The sequence below is a fragment of the Numenius arquata genome, chromosome 8 (genome assembly GCF_964106895.1).
Source record: "Numenius arquata chromosome 8, bNumArq3.hap1.1, whole genome shotgun sequence".
Classification (NCBI taxonomy): Eukaryota; Metazoa; Chordata; class Aves; order Charadriiformes; family Scolopacidae; genus Numenius; species Numenius arquata.
Window position 1 is genome coordinate 15,899,905 of NC_133583.1, and position 25,623 is coordinate 15,925,527.

The 25,623-nt window shown below is 35.9% G+C and overlaps 1 protein-coding gene across 1 annotated transcript in view; it reads right to left on the reverse strand.

Annotated features, from left to right (window-relative positions):
* The window catches only part of CACNA1D (calcium voltage-gated channel subunit alpha1 D), a 195,429-nt gene that overhangs the window by 109,196 nt on the left and 60,610 nt on the right, over window positions 1-25,623 (reverse strand). The window contains exons 4-7 of the mRNA XM_074151414.1: window positions 17,252-17,391; window positions 13,620-13,762; window positions 12,040-12,192; window positions 10,891-11,087 (exon numbers count right to left, since the gene is read on the reverse strand). Coding sequence (XP_074007515.1) covers window positions 10,891-11,087; window positions 12,040-12,192; window positions 13,620-13,762; window positions 17,252-17,391 — 633 coding nt within the window. The remainder of the gene's footprint in view (window positions 1-10,890; window positions 11,088-12,039; window positions 12,193-13,619; window positions 13,763-17,251; window positions 17,392-25,623) is intronic.

Sequence of the window (25,623 nt, forward strand, 5' to 3'; positions counted from 1 at the left end):
CTCTATTGATAGCCGAGTTTGAATCCTGTCCTTAACATCTGTCGGAATAGACACACTAAACATGGGAACCATTGTATCTCAAGCTGTACTAATTTTATTTTTTTCCTCCGTCTTTTATAAATGTATCATAATCTCAGTTTCTGCAGGGTGGCCCTTTGAATGGTTAGATATAAGCACACGCATTAAGTCTTTGCAGGTTAAGGCCCATAGGCACTTTTCTTCAATGGTGATCTGTACTAATGCCACTTTACATTAACTAAAATAAATAAACTCCCTAAGTAATCAAAGAAGATTATTTTACATAACCTCTTCATGCATCCTTTAAAATAATCTCTTTATGTATCATCTTTTAAAATGCTTTAGTAATTGAACTGAAGTACTGAAAAGTCACTTAAAACTACTTAGACTTGCTAGCAAAAAAAAAAAGAAAACTGCAAAATATATATTTGATTTGGATTTCTTCCTATTAATTGCAATAAAACTATACTTTGGAGAAATTAAAATGAAGAGTTACAGTCATTCAGAAAGGCTGGGATTATTACCTCCAATTTTGAAAGATCCCAATTTTTCATAGTCCAATTTTGTATCAGCACCTTCATATGGAAAATAAAGTCTTTCATAGTGCTGCCATTATACCGACCTACTTGTACTTAGTCTCCTGTACCAATAACACCTTTAGCAATACTTCGCATGTCAGGGGCCTATGCTGAGGGAATCAGTTGGGGTGGTTTGTTTTCTGTTTTTTTTAATCATGCCCATTCCCTCACAGAAGTCCCCTACATTTGAGAAGTCTTAACAATGAAGACACTCAGGTATTTTGTAAAATACCCTATTGCCCAGATCGAATTTCGGCTGCATTCCCGTGTATGCTGCCCTTTGCATCTTCTTTCAATTGTAGGCATTAGGTTTAGGAACAAAATTTACTCAATGTTTTTTTAAAATGCATATTCATAATTATTTTATTACTTAAGAAATGAGTTGCCTTCACAGAAATGATTCATATGATACAAAGTGGTTTTCTAACAACAGCTCATAAGAGTGAAGGTTTTGATTAAATCTCAAATACATACAAATGCATTTTGCATCTAACTGAACTTTACCATTAGCAAATAGTTGTTTGCAAGTCACCAGAGTTCAGAGTGAAGGCATTAATTCATCTGGGTTTGATGCTAACATTTTCCTGCTATAAATCTTTTTTAAAAACCTGAAAGATTAACATTTGCAATTTTAGTTTGAGAAAGAAGAGCTCTGGGAATCACTGCAATCCAACTTGATACACTCTTGCTCACAAAAAGAAGACATTCAAGAAGCCAGGCATTGTGCTAACTTAGTAACTCAGGAGCAAAGCCGAAATTTCCATGTTCTGTCACAAAGGCTCTATTAGCATAGACAACTGTGATTTGCATTTCTTTCATTCACTTCATAGTGTGTAACATATGAAAAAAATTCCTTCTCGTTTATGCAGTTTCATTTTAAGCCCAATGTTGTAGGCTAATCTATCTAGGACTAATGCCCTGTGATGAGAATTGGAAAATGCAACTAACCAGTGCTAGAAGAAATGCTTTGGTTTGGGCAGAAGCTGAGCCAATTCAAAAGCACCCCTAAAGCAGGAACCCTTAAACTAGTAGAACACCTTGGCACTAATCTAAGACTGATCTCCTAAAAGCAACAGCCTGAAACTGCATCTACTAAAGAATTTTACCATTTAATTCTAGAGACAATTAAACTCTATTCAAGTAATGTATTGTAACTTCTATTCATGAAGTAATATTTCTGATTGCATTAATACCAGAGATGAAAGTATAAAAAGAAGTCCTTTCCTTTTGGAAAACATAGCTGCTGATTTCAAGCATGTCAAGTGGCATTTTCCATAACTTTCAATTAAAAAAAGATTAAAGGAGTCAATTTGTCTTCTGATTATAAATTGAGGCAGAGCTTGGTTAATATAAGAGCACAGGAAAATCTCCATCCTCAGAAACAAGGTATTTTCAGTTGAAAGGATTAATGCTGACTTATCACCCAAAGTGCAGAATAAGGAGTTACAAAGACACAAATACCAGATGCATTGGAAGTTGCAGCTGAGAAACATAAACAGTAAAAGCTCCTGAATTACAAAAGTAACACAAGGAAATTTAGGAGGTATCTCGAAACTCAAATCCTCAGCAAAAAGTCTTGCAAGACTCCCACGGTTTGTGGGTCAGGGATGCACCATACCACAGGAGGTGTCATATTTAATGGCTCTCAATGGACTTGGCCCATCTCTTTTTGAGTCCATTAAGCTTTTAGCATCCATAACACCTATTGCAAAGACATCCCCTAAGTATCATCCTTCTTGCCCTTCTTTGTGCCTTTTTCCAGATCTAGTCTTACTGGTTGGATTTCAGTTCTAATTAGTTTGTCCATCACGTCAACCAGAGGATGGAGGAGATGATGGATGATATGAAGGACGAAGTATTTTTCTTATCACTTAATTCATATCACTACATTCACCCTAATGTTAGATGTGCACTGCTAAGTGTTTAAAAACACTTATGTCTCCGGAGATGCCACTTTTGGCTACACTCTGGCATTTTCCACTCCTTTCATAAAAGTGTTAGATTAGATTTGTGTGTTTAAACAGTTTTGAAAAGAATTTTGAACTGAACTCTAAAGCTCTTCCTATCCCTTTCATGACTGATGCAGTAACTAACAGTTCAAAAGTTCTTGTAAAAGGTCACATTGTTGGTGCTACCAGATCTGGAGACAAGTTGCTCTATGCAAGTTAAATTGGTAGAGAATAATTAATTTCTTCATATATTTGGCTCTTTGTATTTACATGGATATGTTTGTGAGTATTTGTCTGCAAAGTCTTGAAGAATTATCTAGAGCTGATAGGACAAAGTTGGTACGGTCTGAAACTGCCTCATCCGGCATTTGGAGTGGATTATCTTGTTAGCTGTGCTGTAGTTGGAGTCAACAATCAGTACAACAAAGTGTAGATGATCAGAGACCAAGACTCTGAAGTGAGAAAGGGAGAAAGACAAATTTACAGCAAACATAACCACTAGTATTACACAGCAGCAGATGGCACACTCCAAACTAAAACATCAATTTGAAATCATTAAAATGTCTCATTTATCTGTGGTAATTGTGAGTAAAATCCCCATATGCAATTGACTGCAGATCGTCTTACTTTCCTGTACACCTGGTACTGGTTTACTGAAATTTCTTGTAAGCTCTTTATACGTATCAATTAATTTAAGCTCTAACTGGGCAATATGATAAAATGATAAAGCAATAGAGTAACACCTCTAATTTTGCATTTGTACTACTACAGATATAATGCACTGATGCATGAATCTATTTTGAATTATTTTCCACAATGTTTCATACTCGCTTAATTTCTTAAGTTTCTTAGTTCCATTGGTTTCAATTTTACCTTCCTGCTTCCATAACATTCCAATATAACACATAACTGGTGGGTTTGTTTATTTATTGTTACCTATAATCTGCGTAACCATCTTAAAATTATTAAGACTGAAAAACTCAGTTTCTTGATGGGTGTAAAAATCCTCCAGAAATGAGTATTTTGTGAAATGGGACTAATCCTGCATTCTTTGAAGCATACAATGTAGGTTCCCAAAACCTCAGATCACAGGCTATTTATTCTACTCATTTTGGAGTGTACTAGACAGCTTTTCAAAGCCTTCTCGCTTCAAAGGTTGTGTCCTGGGATATTCTAGGCTGAAGTAGAGTTAACTTAAAAGCTGACTTAAAACAGCCTGTGCTTGAAGCATAGCAGCCTCCAGGCTGGTTTGTAAAAGTATGTAATTTTATCTTCAGTCTTTTCTGGGTTCTGGAGTTAAAGCACAGATTTCCCTGACATTCTCCTGGTTGGCTAGACTCTACTTTGTTGTACTGCCAGCAGAGAAACAGCCGAGATACATTAATAAATCTAAGGGCTCAAAAAACTATTGAAATGAATTAACTAATATGATGAACAGTGTTTTTATTTTTAAATATTTAGCTACACTGTATTAAAATGCATAGAGTAATAGTATCCACTTCAGTGATATATACTAAATGTCTTTTTTATTTTCATATCTGCTATGCCGCCTATACATGTACCATACAAGATTGCATAATAATTGGATGTACTTAGCATGTCCTATATGTTGGATACAAAAAAATGCGAGCACAATAGCATGTACTATTTGGATTGATGATGTGAAATTGTTACCTCAGTTTATTTAGAAAAAAATGAACAAAACCCCAATATTCAAGGTAGATCTAAATAGATCTACTAAACTGTTATCCTGGGACAGTCTGGGAACTCGGATAGTTTTAAAAGGATTGTTTGCTTCTTGTGGCAAAGTTTTTGGAAGAAACTCTAGCTATTCAACTAGTAGAGTTCTTAGTACTACAGAAAGTCTAGCCTACTTCTAATCTAATTCCTATCCACTTTATTTAAGTTTTCTGGGAAGAAATAATATGTTCTTTTGAGTATTTGCAATGATCTATGACAAGAAATTAGTTCTATGCTTTGACTGCAGTACAGGTCAGCAGTCAGCTAAGATTAAAATACGAGGTATCTTGTCAAAGCAAATCAGGTTCAGTTCACAGGAAAGATATTTCCCTGTCTGGTAGTTTAAAATTCTCCTCAGGTGGGTTCTTTGTGTTAAGATGTTCATTTGAAAAATCTTATATTATATGATCATTCCTTTCAATGCCAGTTCAAGCTTTTAATATGTATATTCCTTGGCTTGACAGCTCTGTTTGCATGTCTGAATTTGATCACTCCCTTTTCTCTCTGAGGTTTCTAATTTATTGGCAATTTAAGTCTTGCCTCTTTGCAATCAAAAAATGGTTGATTTGGAGCTTTTTATATCTAGAGTATATACATATATATGTAGAGGATATCAAAAAGCAATTAGTCCAAATCATTAACTAAAAGATGAGGGGGTTAAGCTAGATTGTAACATGAAATTGGATTCAAGTAATTAACACGCAAATTCAAAAAATCCCGTCTGCACTTCCTGGCTCTTAAGTGTGATTTATGCAATTTATTGTCATCCACAATTTCTATCACTCTTTCTCCAGCTGGATTTCACGTGTTAAATTTCTGGCTATGTAGTCAAAGGCTGGGTGCACTGTGCATCCAGCACATCAATGCCCTTGGGGATGAGCTGCCTTGTTTCACTGAAGAGTCTCCCTTAGATGACCTGTGAGTGGTGTTGAGTGATGCTATGAGAGTACCATTAAGCTATCCTTCGAACATAACAGACAAAGGCAGAAATAAGTATTTTCTAAGATTTTTCTAACCTATTCCCTTAAAATTTTTACCATTGTTTGCTAAATATTTGCAGCTGACGTACAAAAGGAAAAAAAGCCATCAAGCATCCTTTGACTTCTCTGAGAGTGTAAGCTGAAATTCATTGCTGACAAGTACTGTTTGGATGCAATAACATGTTTTCCATTCCGCAGCTGCCATGTGACAAATATGACTTAAATCCCCTAAAGTAGTTGTTTCCCATTGGTTTATTAAATCATTTACTTGAAAGTTTGAGTATTATTGCTTATTTGACTGTTGGTCACATTTTTTGAAAGATAATTTTTAGAGATTCCTGCTCAGCACTCTGATGACAGTTTTGATAATACTTCAAACATATTTTGCAACTTTTTGTTTATGGACTACTGATAAATTTTGTGCCTGAGCCAAGGGGTTTTCTTGTGAGGTATATTTGCAAAATATTTGCTTGTGCTTAGGAAAAATTTTTGGCTGCACATCAGCTCGTTTCAAGTACACTATATGCCCTTATAATTCTTCTGAGTAGGTTGTCCTTTAAGATTCTTGAACTAGGAGCATTCTAAAAAGTGATTAGAAGATTGTCTGAGATCCTGATCATCTGATTGACATTCTGAAAAATCAACAGACTGCTTTGGTTTACTATTGTAGTTATTTTCTTTTTTATGCATAAATTTATGTGAGAGTTACAATCATTCTTTCAAATTCTCATCTGGTTAGAAAACAAACAGGCAATGATTTTCTACCTTTTAGTTTATGCACAATAAAGAAAGTCATCTTGCACTACTGGAAAGCTAGTAAGGAAGCCACAGCTCTTGTACTTGGCTGTGGAATACATTCAAAGAAATATTGATACAGTTTTTTCTACCTTAGTATGTTACTTCCAGTAACATTAATGCAATGGCTGCGTAGACACTTGCATACCAGACAGACACAAAAGTGCAGTGCAGCCAAAACACGCTGTGTTACAAAAATTATTGATTTTCTTCAACTGTTCTAAGATGTTTCAAGGAGTATATTGGGCATATAAAGCTTAATTTCTAAAGCAAAAACCAGATTTCTAGGTGCACGCTTGTTTTTGTTATAAGAGCAGACTAATTATGAAGTATTTCTTTGATGATAACATATGTTACTATCAAACAGTAATAAAGGACACAGTCTTAAGAAATTGACATATTAGCAAAGGGTATGTGAAAAAAACCCTGACACCCCTTTCCTCAAACCTTATCCAAGATTTAGATGTGGTTTTGATTGTTTAGACATTTCAGATAATGAATTGTGTATTTTAAACATGAATCCATGAGAGAATATCTTGTTAAATATTAGTAGGTGTATTAATAGGCAAAACCATATAAGACTTCAGTGCTTCAATCTCCAAAAATCTTTAAGATCAACGTGAATAGTGCTATCTAGGTGGCAGAGAACTGAGGAGCTGTTAGCATTTGAGCTAGTAATGCAATGTTTGTCCATAAAATTGACTTAGTAAAATTCAGTAGCCACTTATACAGTTGCTCCATCATTTAATCAACTGTTCTGGCAACCCATCACAGAGTAGTTCGTTTCACTGAGGCCCTGCTCATCTCTCGTTCAAGTCACAGCAGTGCCAGTGTAGATTACTCAAGCGTAGTAACTCAAGATAACTTCACTATGGTGAAAACAAGAAAAATTAAATGTGATAATTTTGGTACTCATGGGAAAATTGGGGGTTTTACTGGCAAGTACTGCTGCTCATTATGTGTGTTCCTACGTATCAAGGGAAATAGCTAAAAATAAAAAGCAATTTACACAATAAGTGTTTGCCATTAATAGACTATAAATCTAGATGTCTGAAAGACATGGAAAAAATCTGGAGCCAGATATGCAAATGCAGGCTCAGATTTTGTATTTCTTGAGTGCTTGCTAGCATAAACTGAAAATGAGGCAAAGAATACTATGGTCTCAGCTTTAGAATGTGAGCCAGAGCATTAAAAACTTGGGCACACAGAGGCTGCCACTTTGCCAATAAGAAGGACTGCACTGGGATCCATAACTAATAGCGTACACCTTCAGCTAGGGCCAGAGAGCAAACAGAAAGGACTGTGACTGGGAATAAACGGAGAAGATGTACAGATGTGCAGCCACAAACGTATTGTAAAATTTGGGAACGTGCTGCACTGGCTGGTGAAAACAAGGACACTAACTCTTAACCTCTATAGTTAAGTTTAGCGTTTGGCACTAAGCAGTCATGTTTTTTGTGGATGAAATATGGTATACATGTTATCCAGTGCATTACGCATAAGTTAGAGAAAAGTAGCCAGATGAAGACGCACTAAAAAACCATAGGACATATGGGATTCAGATGCAAACTGGTGAGCAGCAGGAAATCCATGTGAGTCACCAGGATCTGAAGGGTGCCAAGCAGTAGCAGGATCAAGACCTCAATCTATAACAGATATGTATAAGATAAAAATCATTATTGATGCTTGGAGAATTTTTAATCTGAGTTTACTGTTGTTAACCAGGTGATAACGAGCTGTGCTGGTAAGCGTTACTGGAAGCTGTCATTTTTGGTTGTCATTCTTGCTAACAGAATGCCACATAACATGATGCAAAATGTTGCACATATTTCACCCACTCAGGTTACACCTGCTAGAGAGATAAGCCTACATAGTTAATTTTACTGTTCACACAGTGACCAAATGGAAATCAGAATATTGTGCAGTTTCTAATATTTGTGGGTTTGGTGCTATTTGTTTATGTTTTGTATAAAACTCATTTTGTCTGTGTATCGTCAACAGATTTCTAAGTAAAAAGCAACACACAAAACCCATGCACCTCTAGCTAAAATGCTTTCCTTAGATTCATTGGACATTTTTATTACAGTCTGGTAAACCCCTCATGTTTTCACAATTTGCAATTAAAAGAAAATCTTTTCAAATTTTTAGCTAGCAATAGCTAGATCTACCTCAACTTAATCCAGGGGTCAAATGAAAACATTTAAATCATCATTTCTCTTATCCTCAGCAAGTAATTTCAGCTTAACAATGGGCAGTCTGTCTACAGATAGAAGGAATTCAGATCTGTAATTTAATTATATAAAAGTCAGTTAAGACAGATTCCAAAGTCACTTGAATATCTGACTTAGATTATATTTCACTAGGTCAATTTGCTTCTCTGCCTCATAATCCCAGTACCATTTGTAATAAAATGAAAACTGACACCTGTGTACCAGTAAATATCTTCTACATCAGGAACTTGTTATAGAGAAATAAATTACTCTTGTGTAGTTTTGAATTACTTGAATTTTTAATTTTCTTATGCCTTGCATTTTGTCTGATCATGACAATATTCAGCACCCTATTTTAATGGGTTTATTTCTTGTGCTCTCAATGGAGACTCTACAAAGATTTCTTAAGATGTATCAGATCAATTAGCTCATTCAATTAGCTAATTCTTAGGGCAAAAAATTATTAATACTGAGCCAACTCAGCTTAAATTGTTTCTATATCTTTTGTAACAATCATATTCTAAATACAGTAACTCCTCAAAGTTTTTACACTAATTTTCTTTGAAAAACTTGGTGATGGTTGGAGGAATTATCAGATACTCAAATGTGAGTATACTCTTTGTATTAGACTCTTTAGTATTGAAGATTTGCATGTTTATAGCCACTTTCTATCTCTGACAACAGACCGTGGAAGCAGAGATTGATATTTCGCTAATTTTTGTGTCTTTTAATGCTTAAAGAATGCCTGTTTACCATCTTAATTATCTTTACAGTGACACTATCTAAAAAACATCTCCTTATTCTATATTCTAGTATCACTGATTTTATCTGAGACTACGTCTGGTGTTACTTTTTTTAGCAACAGCATACTTCACCTTGATTTGCAACAAATGACCACATAAAATGAAGTGTTCGTTCACTGGGTAATGCTACATTATTAATTGCATCCAATCCCCCACAACAGACGTGCTATTATTAAGTAGTCCTACCTGGCCAGACAAACTTGAAAATGTTAAAAATGTAAGATGCTGTGAGCAACGTAACCTAGGGTATATTTCCAGTAAGATTAATCTTGAGATAGCTCATGCATTTTTAACAGCTTGCTAATAGTGATCCTTACTAGTAATCACTTTTCTTCTTTCATAAATATTTTCAAATATTTCAACTGTTAGAATTATATTTGCTATAAGGTCCTAATTGCTGCAAAGACTTACTGCTGAGTACCAAGTAGTATAGAATATTCTCACTGATTTTCAGCAGCTATGGTAGGTAGGTTCTGTCACAATTCTTGAATGACCTTGGACAAATCACTCACATCAGATACTTAGGTACTTAAAGTTCACAAAAGAATGTAACGTCCTTAGATTGAAATGGTGCTAGACAGAGAAGCGTCTACCTGCATATTTAGGTGACCCTAGTCCTTTAAGAATCTGAGCACTTTTTCCTCCATTCTTATTTGTAAAGTCAGGACTAACAATATCTTCAGGTTTTCAGTCTGGGTCCAACTGTCTGTGTATGTTGTAAGATTGTGGAAGTCCATCCTGCTTTCAGCTGAGATAGAGCTAATTTTCTTCCTAGTGATTGTTGTGTTTTCAGATTCGGTATGAAAGGAATGTCATTAATACATATTGTTTTAGTTGTTGCTAAGTGATGTTTTATTCAGCATCCAGTAGAAGCTGAGAAGGAGCATAGACATAACAATAGAATAGCCAATGGACTATTCTATACCATAGATATCATGCTTGGTATATAAAGGGGGTTGGCTGAGGCAGAGGGGAATCCATGAACTCTGCTGGGTTCAAGCAACCAACTCACAGGCAGGTGAAAGTGACTTGTGTCTTGTATATTCTTTTACCATTACTGTTATTTTCCTTTTCTATTATTATTCTATTGAACTGTCTTTATCTCCACCCACAAGGGTTTTTTGCCCCCATTTCCCCTCTTTTTCTCCCTCTTCTCCCCACCCTTCAGGAGCGGGGGGAATGGAGGGTGAGAGAGAGGCTGCATGGTCCTAGTTGCTGGCTGGGGTTAAACCACGACAAGGTTCTATACCTGATGCTAGAGTAACATTTAAAGGTGGGGGGCTTCAACAGTTAGGTTTTTTAATACCTTTTGCTGCTTCTATAGAGACAATATCAGGCTCACAGCTCTTGCGATTTGTTGTTTCTGAACAGTTAACAAATGGTTTGCAGTCCCCATGGCAAGCAGTGACAGTTGAGAGCTTGCTTTTTTCTAATTTATGTTAATATTGTGAACTATTTTGCAGAAATACTGCAAAAAGAGAGCTCTTAAGCTTAATCAGAAAAGACATACTTAAAAACCTTAGGCTTGCACAGAAAAAATGCTAGTCCAAAGGATATAAATGTAATACCACATTTATCCAAATGGAATATGCAAAAAAAAACCACTAAAAGCAATGAATAAATTTGTTTCTAAAATGTCTTTTTAGCTTGAGGAGTCCAGTAAGATGCTGTGACTGGAAAAAGTATGCAGTTGATCTCGCCTCCTGCAAAACTCACCAAGATTTCCCCCTGACAGTACTGTAAAACACAGTCTATTTCTCATTTGAACATTTAAATTTGTTTAAAAGTAAACAAAGCTCAGTGATTTATGAACTCACCCAGTATAACACATCAGTCCATCCTTCCATGGTTATACACTGGAACACAGTCAACATTGCAAATGCAAAATTATCAAAGTTGGTTATGCCTCCATTTGGTCCAACCCATCCACCCTTACATTCAGTGCCGTTCATGACACACTGACGTCCGTTCCCTGAGAATGCACAAGGTGCTGGATCTTCTTCAACTAGTATATCTGAAAAGCGATCGTAAAAATCAGAACTTTCAGTTCTCAAATTTTTGCAGGTGAACTCTTCACATGAAGAAATATCAACCCTGTTGGAATCAACCTGAGGAATGCTGAGAAGGGCAACCTATGGGAGCTTCAGAGCTTTTAGTGTCTCTAACATCTGGGCCTCACAGCCTTAAAAATAAGGCTGAATCAAAACTGATTGTACAAAAGAGCTTGAGTAATTAAACAGTGGAAAGAAGCATGTAATAATACAGCGTATCTTTTTAGAATCTCCCCATGTTAACTTTTTTTTTGCTCTTTACTGCCATTTCTTTACTTCTACTAAATATGGACCACCAAGGAAACAGGTCTGGACTAATTCTTCCTACACAGTAAAGTCTGCTTCATTACTGAGCTGGCAGAAACATAGCCTTAGCCATCAGATACTCCCTTGTGATGTTTCACTCCTTCAAAATTCACCCATAACTAACACTTTAATTTCATCATTTCACCTGGACGGAGGAATATTATTTTCTTTCATTACTCATTTCAGAACTACACTTCTTACCACACTGCCACAATCTTGAAGGAAAGACACTGCCAGAACTCAGGAGGGTACGTCTTCCCTGCAATACGACTAGCAGGCTCTTCAGTATCAGATTAGAAAAAACTATTGAGTTGTCCCTTGTGGATAGTCACCCTTACTATTGTCACTGCTGACATTTCAGTTACACATTTCAGAAATGAAAACCTATTCAGAGCATGTTCCAGTCTCCAACTAGTTTACATTGGTTTTTTGGTTTTTTTTTTTTTAGATTTAATGCACTCTTCCTAAACTTGTGAAATCTTGTGAAAACTGGGGTTACAACAGTGCTTTTTAGTGCTTTGGCCCCTGTTCTATTTCAAACTAAAATCCCACAGACTTGAAAGAAAACAGAATTAGTCCCTTATTTACATCAACAGTTTCATGACTTACCTGAATCAATAAGAAAACAAGATTTGTGCATTTTTCCAATAAAAAGTTCCAATCCTATAATAGCATAGATTATGATTACAAACAATACCAAAAGGGCAATATGGAGGAGGGGGACCATGGCTTTTATAATGGAGTTCAGGACAACTTGTAAACCTAAAAGAAAAAAGAGGATGCAAGATATGAACGAGACTTCTATGTCTAAGACCAAATTTTCTAAAATTACATATTATAGGTAATTAATGATACAAGCATGCAGAGTGAATCAGTTTTAAAAAAAAACCAAAACTTCTATTGCCCAGAGCCACAAAATGTTCCTGTAATATAAAATACTTCATAAATATTTGACTTTGTGTCAAAGTCTAATTATTTCCTCTGCTAATAAAGGTTATGCCATAGAAGTCAATGGTTGAAATGTGTCACAAGAACTTATGGCTCTTTAGAAAGAAAGAGCACGTAATCAGTGTGTGGCAGTAGGTCATTTTATATGACCTTTAAAAAGTTCTGTACTACAACCACAACTTTGTGGCAAGTCCTGAGAATATGTACGCTCAGCCAATTGCAGAACTGTACTTTTCATCTGGAGAGATAAATGAAGTACAGTTACCTGGGAAAACACATTTTTACTCTGAACAAACTTACTTTTTCATCATTTATTCCTCATGCCACTTTCAGAACTACTTCATTTTCTTTTCTTTTCTCCTTAATTAAATATTTAGCCAAATTTTGTTCTTACCAAAAGAAGTAAATCCTAGACTAATGAAGTTGCCACAGTACCAATGAGAACAAAATATGGCTCATTTTTATTTTAATAGACCTCCCTTCTGACATTTCATAAGACTGCTGCTTTCTTCACTGAAGTTCTTTTGCTAAATATATACCATCACGATCCTTTCCATGTAACAGACTATGATATAATAAACACAGCATTAGGATTCTTCTTTTGAATGTCTTGGAGAGAGCTGAATTGTAAGCCATGAACCTCTTATTCTGTACAAATAGCTTCAGTAATAAATAATGTATTAAAAGAAAACAGGAAAGATTATCAGAAAATGCAACTGTTTTCTTTAAATAATAGTGTTCTACTTTTTAAGTTTCCTAATTTATCTGTTAGCTCCAAGATAAACAGAAGGCATTCATGTGCATTGGAGGGGGCAGGAAATATGAAATGTGTAATGTGCTTTGGCATACACTTACCAACATATAAACTATTTTAGGACCACCTACACTTTCAGATCTGCAGGGTTTTGCAATAAAAAAAAAAAATCTGATTTTTTTTTTCTGGAGTATTTGCATTTTAACATGTAATTTACTTTTATATAAAGCTTCTAAAAAGGAAGTGTATTCCCCTGTCTGCTTATTGAACTGTGTAAGAAGATCATACACTGAATGAATTCACAATCCTTTGTTCAACTTGAAATGGGTTATCATTCATCTCGAAACCCACTTTATATACATAACCAGATAACAAAAAAAATCAACTTTCTATTATCTCATTTCTGTTAGTGTCTGGAATATGAAAGTTAAATAATCAGACCAGTTACAGTATTCATTCCAATGGAATTAAATAGAAAAGAGCTTACTGGGCACTCCTGATACAAGCCGGAGAGGTCGCAATACACGAAAGGCTCTTAGGGCTTTGACATCAAAGCCACCAGGTTTGCCACCTGAGTGGCTGCCACCTTCTGCTTCTTTGGTTAATTGTTCCAATATTACACTAAATAATCTAGAAAATGAGATGAAGGGTAAGGTCATCACCATCCATTTACCATGCAATCAAAGGTATTAGGAAATTACTTGAACTACAGAGAATTCTGAAAAGCTGTTCAAATGTCAAAAGGAGAGGTATATTTACACATTAAATCATGACAGAAAGAGTTATGAAGTGCAATAGTTCCTAATCCCTCCAGAGAGCAACGATCACACAGTATCCAACAAATTAACATTCTGCTTTTATACACAATCTGCTATTTTTAAATAAATGAAGGTACTTTGCCACTTCTTTGTTCAAACATTTCAGCTGTAAGGTTTGGAGAATTAGTCTTCTTTTTAGAACATGAAATAGAAAATTACAAGAAACCATCTGTTTTAATTTTGGTGGAATATATGAACTCAAAGTGACACTGCAGTTCGATATTCTAAATACAGTCAGCAAAAAATGAATATACTAAAAATAATTAAAAATCCAACATTTAATAACACCAAAAAGATTTGTTTCTTACACATAATATCTTTGAGGATAAAAATATTCCCAGATGACTCATTTATTATATTGTATTTCTTCACTGCAGAAACGAACAAGTCATTCATTAGAACACTTTGGAAGACGACTTTTATTTTTCTTTCCCATTCCTAGCAGTAATTCATAGTGATGCAAGTGGTTGAAGTGCAAAGTAATCTTAGGTTTATTTTAGTTTAGATCTGCATTTCAGACGCATGGTTTTCTAGACTGTGACTAGACCATGCAAACCATATTATCCTTTGCACAGAATCTGTAGTTCAGTAGTTGCAAAACTGAACTTCTCCTGAAAGGATTATCAAGTCAATAGAATTTTGTAATCCTGAAAAACATTTCACACTCCTAAAGGACTCCTGAAATGTGCAGGTTTTTGGTTTTGTCAAGAAAATTTTTCACAACTCCAATTCACAACTCTGTCACGCTGGACAGTTGCTTTAAATCATGTAACATTTAATGGGTTGCTCAAACTAGGATATTGGAGACTTTCTCTCCCCACAGTAAGGAATTGACCTGTACCAGTCAATAACCATCCCTATTCTGCTTCATTCCCCTCCAGAATGAAACCCAGCCACGAAGACTACAGAATTTAGAATAAACACCAGCAACCTACGTACTGCTATAACCATAGAAATCCAGACATTTAATATTTCAGGTCCTGATTCAGCCCTATAATTTAATAGAAGCATAGTTCTAAGAAAATGAGCCAACTCAATGATTTCAGAGTGACTATTCATGCTCTAAAGGCAGACATAATTAAACAGACTTCTGAATCAAGCCCCAAATTAAGAGAGGCTGTTTTCAGTCTGCCAGTCCATACATCATTCAGAAAAATCAAAGGGCTACAGGCATAGGAAGGTGCTATGAATGTTTTCTCTACCAGGAACTTACTCTTTCACAGAAATCAATGGAAATTATGTGGCATAGCATGCAGGCAAGCAGTAGACTGCTCTGAAAGTAATTCATACTATGACTGGTTTCAGAGAGAAGTGACAAAGACAGGAGAAAACATCACATTCACAGCTATGCCTACAGCCCTGTCATTTTATGCCTATTATATAAGGCCATTTAGATATAAAACCATTGATCTCCTTTATCACTATTTAAATTGACATTTATATTCCTGTACAGTTTACCAAAGTTTAAATGACAAATTTGATGTGGAAAAAAAGTCTCTATACATGCTTCCATTTTGCTAGTAGAGATTTCTTTTGGTATAATTGAGATTTATGCATTTGGACTGCTACAGCTTCTGCTGAGAAAGCAAATTTCATCTAATACATTCAATATAGGACATCATGGCAGCTGTTTCAAAGCTATAAAAATACCTAATGAAATTTCACAATGAAACTAGTCAAATAGAATCAGATCCAGAAATGATTCCATATCCACATTGGGTTATATATGAAAATCAATTTTTCACTGGGCTTTTAAGTATTAATTAAATAAATGGACTCATGCTTGCTTACTTGCTTATGTGGTTTGTATTCTCCTTCAAAGAAGAAACAAAAATATTGCTCACAGAGTGCAAGAACAAAAATACCGATTGGTTCTGTCAGTGCCTGATGTATTACGAAGGGTCCACCTTGTCTTCCAGGCAGACTGATGACAACCACACAATAGTTTATATTCCAAAACTTTTGGGTTTGAGCTAGGATTTATATCTTAGCGTGGTATTTTAGGTATTTGATAAGATGTTGTCCTTTTTTCTCCATATATTCCTTGGATTCAGTGTGAGCATTTGACCTAACTAGATTTAGCCTCCAATGAGTGTTTTACGAGTTAATGGAAAATTTTTTAGTTATCATGTATTTAGGACACAAAGATAGAGGTCATGTTAATTAGACTGCTCCAGGGTTACTGTAACTCCATGGTCACTTGACAAGAGGGAAGAGGTCTATTCAAGTGGCTGCCTGGCAAGAGAATAGAGCTCTTATGTGTGATAGTCTCCACACCTGCCCACCAAGTTTCCCCTTCAGGCACAGAGGCCAATCTGTTGAGAATGACCTGACCTGATGAAGGATCTATTTATATACAAATTTCAGTCCTGAACCAAAACTGCTCAAATGCCAAGCAACTGGCCCAAATACAGACCTCTCAGTAATATTTACTATCTCAGAATCAAATAGGTATAAATTGGGTATTCATAATATCTGCTCAAATTTAATAATGCTTTAACACAAATTCCTTTGAGTCTTCTTCTTTTCCCTTAATGTAATGATGTGAGCTAAGAGCAGTACACTAATTTCTGGGCCCAAGCAGTCCCTCCTCTGAGGAGCAGAACAAATCTCCAGGGTTTCCTGGTACAAGGTGCACAGGTTTTAAAAAAAAAAAAAAAAAAAAAAAAAAAAAAGGCAAGCATTTTTAGAAATTTTTAGCATACATTCTCCCACGGGGAAGCCAAAATCATGTAAATCATATATATCTGGGGCCTGATGAGCAGCACCCCAAACTAAACTACTTAAGTGTTCAATTTTCCTCAGATTTTGCAAAGGTCAAGGAATCACTCAGTTAAGTCTGTCTTCCCTAACCACTTGCCTCCACTTCCAAACATGTGGGTTTTCCCAGAGGTCTTCGTAGAATAGATTGAAGTCACCATAACTGCAGTATAGGGATAAACGAATAAACGACATAACATATGGATGTAAACAGGTGAACCTTTATCGCACATCAGGAGTTCACCTTGCAAAAAATCAGATGGAAAAGGTTTTGCAAGACAACAACCAAGGAAAATTTTTGGCAGAACTCAGAATTCCCTGGGAACTTTTACTATAAAGCTGATTGTGCGACAGAGCCTGCAGCCACAGATAGCATTGAAAACTTTTAGGGCTTCGTTTTCAATTTTTCACTCAGTTCATTCTTTTACTCCAAAGGAATAGAAATCAAGCATAGGCCATCACTTAAAGGCAAACAGACCTATACCTACTTCACTGTAAAAATGATTTTAAATCTTTGTATAATGAAGGTTAAAATACTTACCCTACTACTACTATTACAAAATCCAATAGATTCCATCCATTTCTAACATATGCATTGGGGTGTAATAATAATCCATATGCTATGATCTTCAAAAATGTTTCAACTGTAAAAATTATCAGGAAGGCATATTCTACTTTTTCCTGTAAAAAAAAAAAAAAGTACAGTGAAAGACAATGTAATTAATAGCCCTTTTACTAGTTAGAATTTGCAATAGTTATTTAAGTTGTATTCATCAGGACTAAGGAGATACAATACCTCATGGCGGTTTATTTTACAGGTTTTAATTGCATAGCACTTAATGACAGCTGTACAGACAATGTTATAATTACATAATTGCATGAGATTTTCCCGTTTTCACATTTTGTGTGAGAAAAAAAAGCTCTATTTCTGCAAACACGGAAGTATACTGTACACTTGGCTTAAGTAAATAGTCCCTTCCAGGTCAATAGGATTCTTTGCATTCATTAACACCAGAAAATGCTGTAGGAACAGGGCCCTGGAAATATCCTTAAAGGTATGCAGTGGCATACTTATCTTCACTGTTCATTACGTCACCCTTTATTTAGCACCCACAGAGTTCTACCTAATAAGGGAGTTTGAGACAGCATTATCCCATACTAAGGAGATTCAAAAAGTTATAAACTAATTAAGAGGGTCTTCATTTAATTTTACAGTCTTGCAACTTTCTTCGTGACATGGAAGTTTACATTGACTTATTCTTCCTTCCACATCACCAGAATTTCTTTAAACCACCCTAATATGCTTAAAGAAATTTTAAGTTAATATATCACCACCTTGTATCACTGAAGTTCCAACTTCAGTTTTGTTTCAATGCTTTCTTTAAACATTATTAAGTTTCTTCATTTTACAAAGCTTCTTACTTTAGAAGAGTTATACATGGAATCTCTTTTCCTAGATAATTAGATAACATTTTTTGTGGCTTCTCCTTTCTATAGTAATAGTATATTTAATTTGGATATATCATAAACATCACTGCTATCAAAACACGTCAGTGAACACATTTTTTCTTTTTACCTTCAGAAATCATCATTTCATCCCCTTGTATGACACTTTTAGTTATCTGTTGCTATGCAAATATTAGAGCAGAGGATAAAAGACACAAAGAGAATGATTAATTTTTTTTAACTTGTTCAGGAACACATGATGTTGCTCACAGCAATTATACAGACTATAACTGCTCAGTAAGGATGACAATCTTCTACTATCATATACGCAAATATAGCACAGACGTCACACACAAAACTAGGTATTTGTTATTTGTTACACAACTTGGCACTTTCACATACAACCAAAAAAAACCCAAGCCTTGATCATTTGCAATTTAAACAAAGATCACTATATTCTCATGTGAAAGTCTAATGTGGGAGGCTAGATTTCTTTTCCCCTTGAAAAGGCCATTTAAGGTTGTTTATGTATATGCTGTGATATATCCATTTATGAATCTGACACCAGTGACTTAATAAACATAGAGGCTTATCAATAAACTAGATACTCCTCTCCAGGTCTTCAATTCCAACAAGCAGCATCCTGGGATCACAACGAGAGGTAAGGTTTACTCCTAGTGCAAAGCAAAGATTCCTGGATCTCGTTCTCTGCTCAGCTCAGTCCCATATTCCTGGCTTTTTCCTCTGCTTTGAGTACACTTCATAAACACTGTAGAGCTTCACCCAAAGCAGTGTCTCCTCAGCTGCATTATATTTTGCATGAGATCTTCTGGCACAGTGAAACTGATGGACATCCTCCTTCTCCTCACTCCCTTCTCCAGAATTTTTTTTTTTTTTTTGTATTTATTTTACATTTATTTTAGGTTGGTGCTGGTCTCTTCTCATAAGCAAATAGCGATAAAACAAGAGGGAATGGCTTCAAGTTGCAACAGGGTAGGTTTAGACTAGACATTAGGAAGAAATTCTTCACAGTAAGAGTGATCAGACACTGGAATGGGCTGCCCAGGGAGGTGGTTGAGTCACCATCCTTGGATGAATTTAAGAGTCGTTTAGATGTGGTGTTGGGGGATATGGTGTAGGGCAAAACTTTGTAGAGTAGGGTAGATGGTTGGACTCGGTGATCCCGAGGGTCTTTTCCAACCTAGATGATTCTATGATTCTATGATTTCAAAATTGTCCCTTCTACTCAATTTACCACCAATAAACTGGGACAATTACTGGATAACAAGAGTGAAGTGACCTCAGAGAAAAAACGTGAATGGTTTGTGCACCAAAAGCCATCAGATTTGTTTGGCTAGAGAGCACCACAGAGGTTACAATAATATGAATTATCAGCCTTCCTGAGAAACATACTGCAAAAATGCTTAAATTCAAGCAAATCCTACCATGTACACATTTCACAGTAACAACTATTTCTGTCTCCCTGCATATAACTAAGTCTGCAGCTTGGATATAGAAAGATAAATAATGTAAGACAACATAAGGAAGACAAAAAAATATTATGGTTGGCATTTGCTACGGGCAAAATATATATCAAAATCATAGTAGTAAAAGAAAAGGTGAGACAAAAGAGAGGAAGTTTCATATATGCAAAATTTCAACAGCTTCTTTACATAAAGGGAACATAGGCACAGGACTGGATGGGATCTTCTGGGCCAAGATGACCTCTTGGGTCATCATGTCTAGTGTCCCATTTTTACAGGCAAACATGTATTTTAATTCCACCCATCAACCTATCAGATTCTATCCTAAAAAGCACCTTTTCCCTTCACTACTCCCCTTCAAATAATATTCTAATGCCTGCTCTAATGAGCTGAGAAAGTGGTAGCGTAGACAGGAACATGCAGCTTCAAAGCAGGAAGTTTTGAAGATGCAAGGCAGGCAAAGGTACAGCTGACCCGATCTAGTGCTAGCGACAGTACTGCCAGGAGCTGAAGGACTAGGTAACCTCCAGAAGTCTCTCCCAGTTAACAGTTCTGTAATTTCTATTATTCTGATATGATTCTGATAGTTCTTGCATGATCATAAGGAAAGTATAGATAGATTCAGGGCACATGCAACTACATATACCCCCTACACATTCAACATATAAAAGCCCCTGCATTCTACATCATGTTGGACACTAGAAAAGTTTTCCTTCCTTTTTGTGGAAGAATGGAAGTGTTTCCTTCTGTCTTTGTTCCCTCTTGTAAAGCACATACATGCCTGGTTCCAGAATCTGCCCCTAGAAATGTATATTCACAATGGATAAAAGATACGATCAGGGATGATGTCATTAACAGAGCCAATGCCATAAAGGAAAGATGTTTTTGTAACAATAGCCACAGGGCAATCCAAGAGCCACCATTTCTTGAAAATCTTGAGAAAAGGAACACAGATATTTCTATACAACTACAATCAAAGAGGCCTATTTTCCAGTGTTTAATTTTTCCCTCCCTTCTTGTCCTTCTTCTTTTCATGCTTTCATGGTTTCAGTTGGGATACAGTTAACTTTCTTACCAGCAGTTGGTATAGGGCTATGTTTTAGATTCAGGATGGAAATGGTGTTGGTAAAACACAAATATTTTCAGTTGTGAAGCCATCAAGGCCTTTTCTGCTCTTCATACTGCCCTGCCAACAAGTAGGCTGGGAGGGCACCAGAAGTTGGGAGGGGACACAGCCGGGACAGCCGAGCCAACTGAGCAAAGAGATACTACGTATCATATGATGTCATGCTTAGTATATAAAGCTCAAGGAAGGAGGGGACACTTGGAGTTACAGTGTTTGCCTTCCCAAGTAACCATTACACGTGATGGAGTCCTGCTTTCCTGGAGATGGCTGGACACCTGCCTGCCGATGGGAAGCAGTGAATTAATTTCTTGTTTTGCTCTGGCTATTAAAATGCCTATCTCAACCCACAAGTTTTTTCTCACTTTTACTCCTCTGATACTCCCCCCACATCACAGCTGGGGGTAGTGAGCAAGCAGCTGTGTGGTCCTAGCTCTCAGCTGGGGTTAAACCACTGCACATGCTCTTGCACATTTTTTTTTTTTTTTTAAATCACAAATTGTGTCTTCCACAGAGGCCAGATGAACGATTTGGCCTAGTAGTTAACAATATTCAAAGTACAGGCTGTGCTTTATTTACAGACTTTTTTTTTTTTTTAAATAAGTAGGCAGCCAGCAGATGTTCTAACACAAACTGCAAAGTTAACAACCTGCTCATTCTCAGGAAGGTACTGGCAGTCCCTTCTCACACTTTCATCATTCCTTGCCAGTCACTACGGACATCAATTTTTGACTCTTCAACAAAGATACATCTGTAGGCCATACATCACCAAGCACATCCAGAGCTTAAGCAAACATTACTCAAGAGTAAATAAAGTTAAATCTATCACACCATTTTCAGTTGCTGAGGTAGGGCTGCTACGTAAAAATAAATCTAAAGCAGCAAGAGATAATTTAAGCATACAGACTGAAGATTGCAGTTCTAACAGTTTATGATGCACACGTTTATCTGCTTTCTTTTCTCTATAATGGAGGAAACTATGCCTGCACATCTTGCTTTGTTCAAACGAGTTGAGATCTTTGAGTATTTTATTTCACTAAAAATGGAAGTAGGAACACTAAGAAATAAGACAACCAAGTAAAAAATATGGAAATACATGAGACTGAGTGACTGCCTGAAAACAAAATCTGTATTAAAAGCAACTGAGAAGACAATTTTGGTTCTAACAAACTGCACAGATTAAATTAGAAATTGTACATAAGTTCTAATATCTACTATTGCATTTAGTTCTATATTGCATCACAAAAGTAGCAGAGGAAAAACCTGCCAGCTGTAAATCTTAAGAAGTTATGAAGCACAAAAATATATCTGTATTACTAAGGATCTAATCCTATGGCTGTATAGATTAATAGTAGCTTGTTTGCTGATTTGATAGCACACAGAGCTAGGTCATCTCTCTTTACAGACGGCCGATTCCTGCAAGGCTGTCTAACACTTTTGTTAATGTTGCTCAAAATCTTCCAAGTCCCAGCCATCTTTTTCTGAATACACGATGCAACAACAGGACAGATAAGATACATTGCCTTTCTGACAGAGACCAATGAGCTCTACTTTGATATTGATCATAGAGTACAAAACAAAGGCTACCCTTACCCACCCAGTTTCAGTGAAGTCATTAGAACATCATTTTCTCAGCAAAAAAAATGCATTTGCTTTCATATTTTAAGTAAATCAGCTTAGCAGAAACCCTGTTGCTCAGGAAGAAATCTTTTTTTTTTTTTTACCACCCTAGCCAGATGGTGTACATTAGTCATCATTTATTATCTTCATATTTTCAAAATCTCTGAAAGAAATATGCAAAGCTACTCTTACATGTTGTAATGTGATGCACCAAAACTCTGCATTTAACTTAAGATGTCTCACAGGATAATGGTTTCAAAATATAAAGTCATTAATTTGCAAAACCTTAATCTATTATGCTATGTAATTAAGTCTTCTCATATTAATTTCTACTTCCTGGGCATCAGAGATCAGAATTATTTCTTAATTATAATTATACTTCTTTAATACAGACATGGGACAATAGCCATTTTTTCCATACTTCAAGTGTACATGACATTCTATGCACATGAGACCATTTTATGTTTGACCAGGATTGTCCCCAGGACACACGCATCCCATCTCAAAGTACAAAGAGCTGGACAGTCCTCAGAATTCCTAAGGACTAGGATTCCAGTGTGGAAAAGGAGACAGCTTGTGTAGACATTGTATTTTAAAGAATCATTTAACCGCTCACATGGATTCCACTTTTGGTGACTAAATTAACCCTATATTTCCAGTTGAGAAACTCCGTATACAGCAACTGCTGAATAACTATCGAAAAAGGCACCCCATCGAGATATATATGCTAAAGAAAAATGTTTTATGAAGGTAGGGACGAAGATCCAAGTAGTTCTTTCTGAAATTCAGAAGCAATTTAGTGGAAAAAGTACTGATGTGGCTAAGCTGCTTTCAAATATTAACTTATGTCTTCAGCATTCAGAAGTCTGTTTTGGTAAACTTTGAGAATACATTTCCTAACCCTTATGATATGGTCCATTGGTCAGAGTCCCAGCACATTCTTGAATTTACAAAAGTAACTACAACAAAAAGTGTAAGGAATCTAGCTTTAGTTGTGAAAGTCTGGAATAATAAAACTGAAATGAATACATTGGCTCACGTGTAAAATCCAGGGCAACTCTGGGCAGGGTTTTGGCATTAGGCCCAGAAATATCTCCAATCTTCTGAGGCTCTTTATAGGACACCATCATTCATTCTACTGCAGATCCAGACACTTTGGCAGTTAGTGCTGGTGTATCTGATAAGCAAGGTTAGTACCAAATGCAAACTCCAGATTTAAGAGTACAACTAAGTAGGTGCTACACACCATAAACATTCTTAAACCATAAACATTCTCAAACCAGTTTTATATAAAACTGAAGGGATTTCACATTCCTAGAGCCACTGCCAAGCAACAAATCTTACTCACAGAATTTTCACTGTTTTCAAAGAGGACACAAAATCTTTTAATCTCATTTGAACTGTAAATTCACAATCACTCGGTGTAGGCCCAATTAACAATAGCTCCATCCTCTAGATCTCAAGAGGGCATTTACATTTGCAAGAAAAGAATGTGCAATAGGACATCTCAAATACTGAGCACAGCAAATGAACAAAGTGGATGTGCAAGTTATACACGGAAGTGTAATTAAGATGAAGTGTAATTAAGATTAAGCGTAAAGTTTCTTAAAGTCCCTTTTTAATCGATGTAGTCTGAAGTAGCACTTGGATAATTTACATCACTGAAATAGTATTTCAACCTTCAAAGAGAGTTTAAGGGAGCAGTAATGCCTATACTTTCATCTGACAGATTCTGGCAGCCAGAGATAGATAAATAAGCAGATCATGTTTAACACTGATTACTTTTTTCCATTATTTCCTGTAATCACTTCCTCTAAATGCACTGTGGACCTGCATTTCATCTTTGAGTGTGATTGATTCTCATACTTTTAATTGTGTTTTCCACTTCACCTTGTAAATAGCACAGTAATGGAGATATTGTTAAACACCTCAGTTCTGTAAGTAAGCATTTGTACAAATTGGAACATGTTGCATCCAAATGACAAATTTTCATACCGATTATAGGCATCTGTGTGGATCCATGCTGGCTTTGTTCATGTAAAAGCTCTATTGAGTACATATGCTACATACGTTATTTTCCACTCATAATATTAAGTAGGAAAAATACAAGTTCTTTGTCTAGTTTTTTTCCTATGCTATATTTAGGCAGAAGTCTCTGCTGACAGGTAATACAGAGCTCTGCTGAATAACAGCTAGGTGCAAACAACAGACATAACCATTCTGTGTGCATATTACTAAACACTACTTGCACTCCCTTCCATACCCTTATAGAGGCACAGACTATCTTTCTGTTTGATATTGTTGTGAAGAACAAAGTATATGACATGATTTTCGACATTGCCTCATATATGACTAGAACTGTAACAGACCCTCCATAAATTTTACATCTACTGTCCTCTACAAAGGGACAATGAACCAATCACTTCGCATTGACTATATACTTGCAAGGTGTGAAAGGTAAATTGTGGAACTTCTAATAGGCAGTGACATGTGAGTTTTGATCCTAAATCCATACAAGTCCTATTGAAGATTGAGCACTGTATGCCAAAGAATCCGAATCGCACAACAGAAAGCAGGCCAAGTAAGCAATAAAGAATATAACTGGAATAGAATCCAAGTTACTTGGGTGTCTTTCTGCCACCCACTAATTGATGATACTCTAGAGAATAAGGTCAGCAAAATAAGGAAAGTAGAAGAGACAATATTTATATATACTGTCACACTGTCACATAATTTTACCTTACACAGTTGACTAGAGTCAGTGTCTAGTGATGAATTAAATCTACATCTAGCCATAAAACATTAATGTTAAATATATTTTGCTATTTGCAAGCGGTTTTATTTATTCGGAAGATAGGTTTTGGCTAGAAACCAAGGGGGTGAGAACACTGGTAGGTGTCAGATACTTAGTAAACATCTTCAAATTCTCTGAGAATTTATAAACCAAGAGAATTTTCTAATCCCTATAAATTCACCTCTGACTATGCAGAAACCCATGACTAGAAAACAGACAGGAATACTGAGAGCAGTAAATCGTTGACTGAATTTTTTTATATATATATGTTGGAACTTGGAAAACCTTCAAATGTTAGAAGACTAGTAAGAAGCCCACTTTGTGTTCAACAAGTGTTTCTTAGATACAGACTTCCCAGAACATTCAAACACAAACTAATAAACACGGACAAGGTAGGCAAAAAAAAAAAAAAAAAAAATCTCTAAAAGCCAAAATAATTTTTTTCC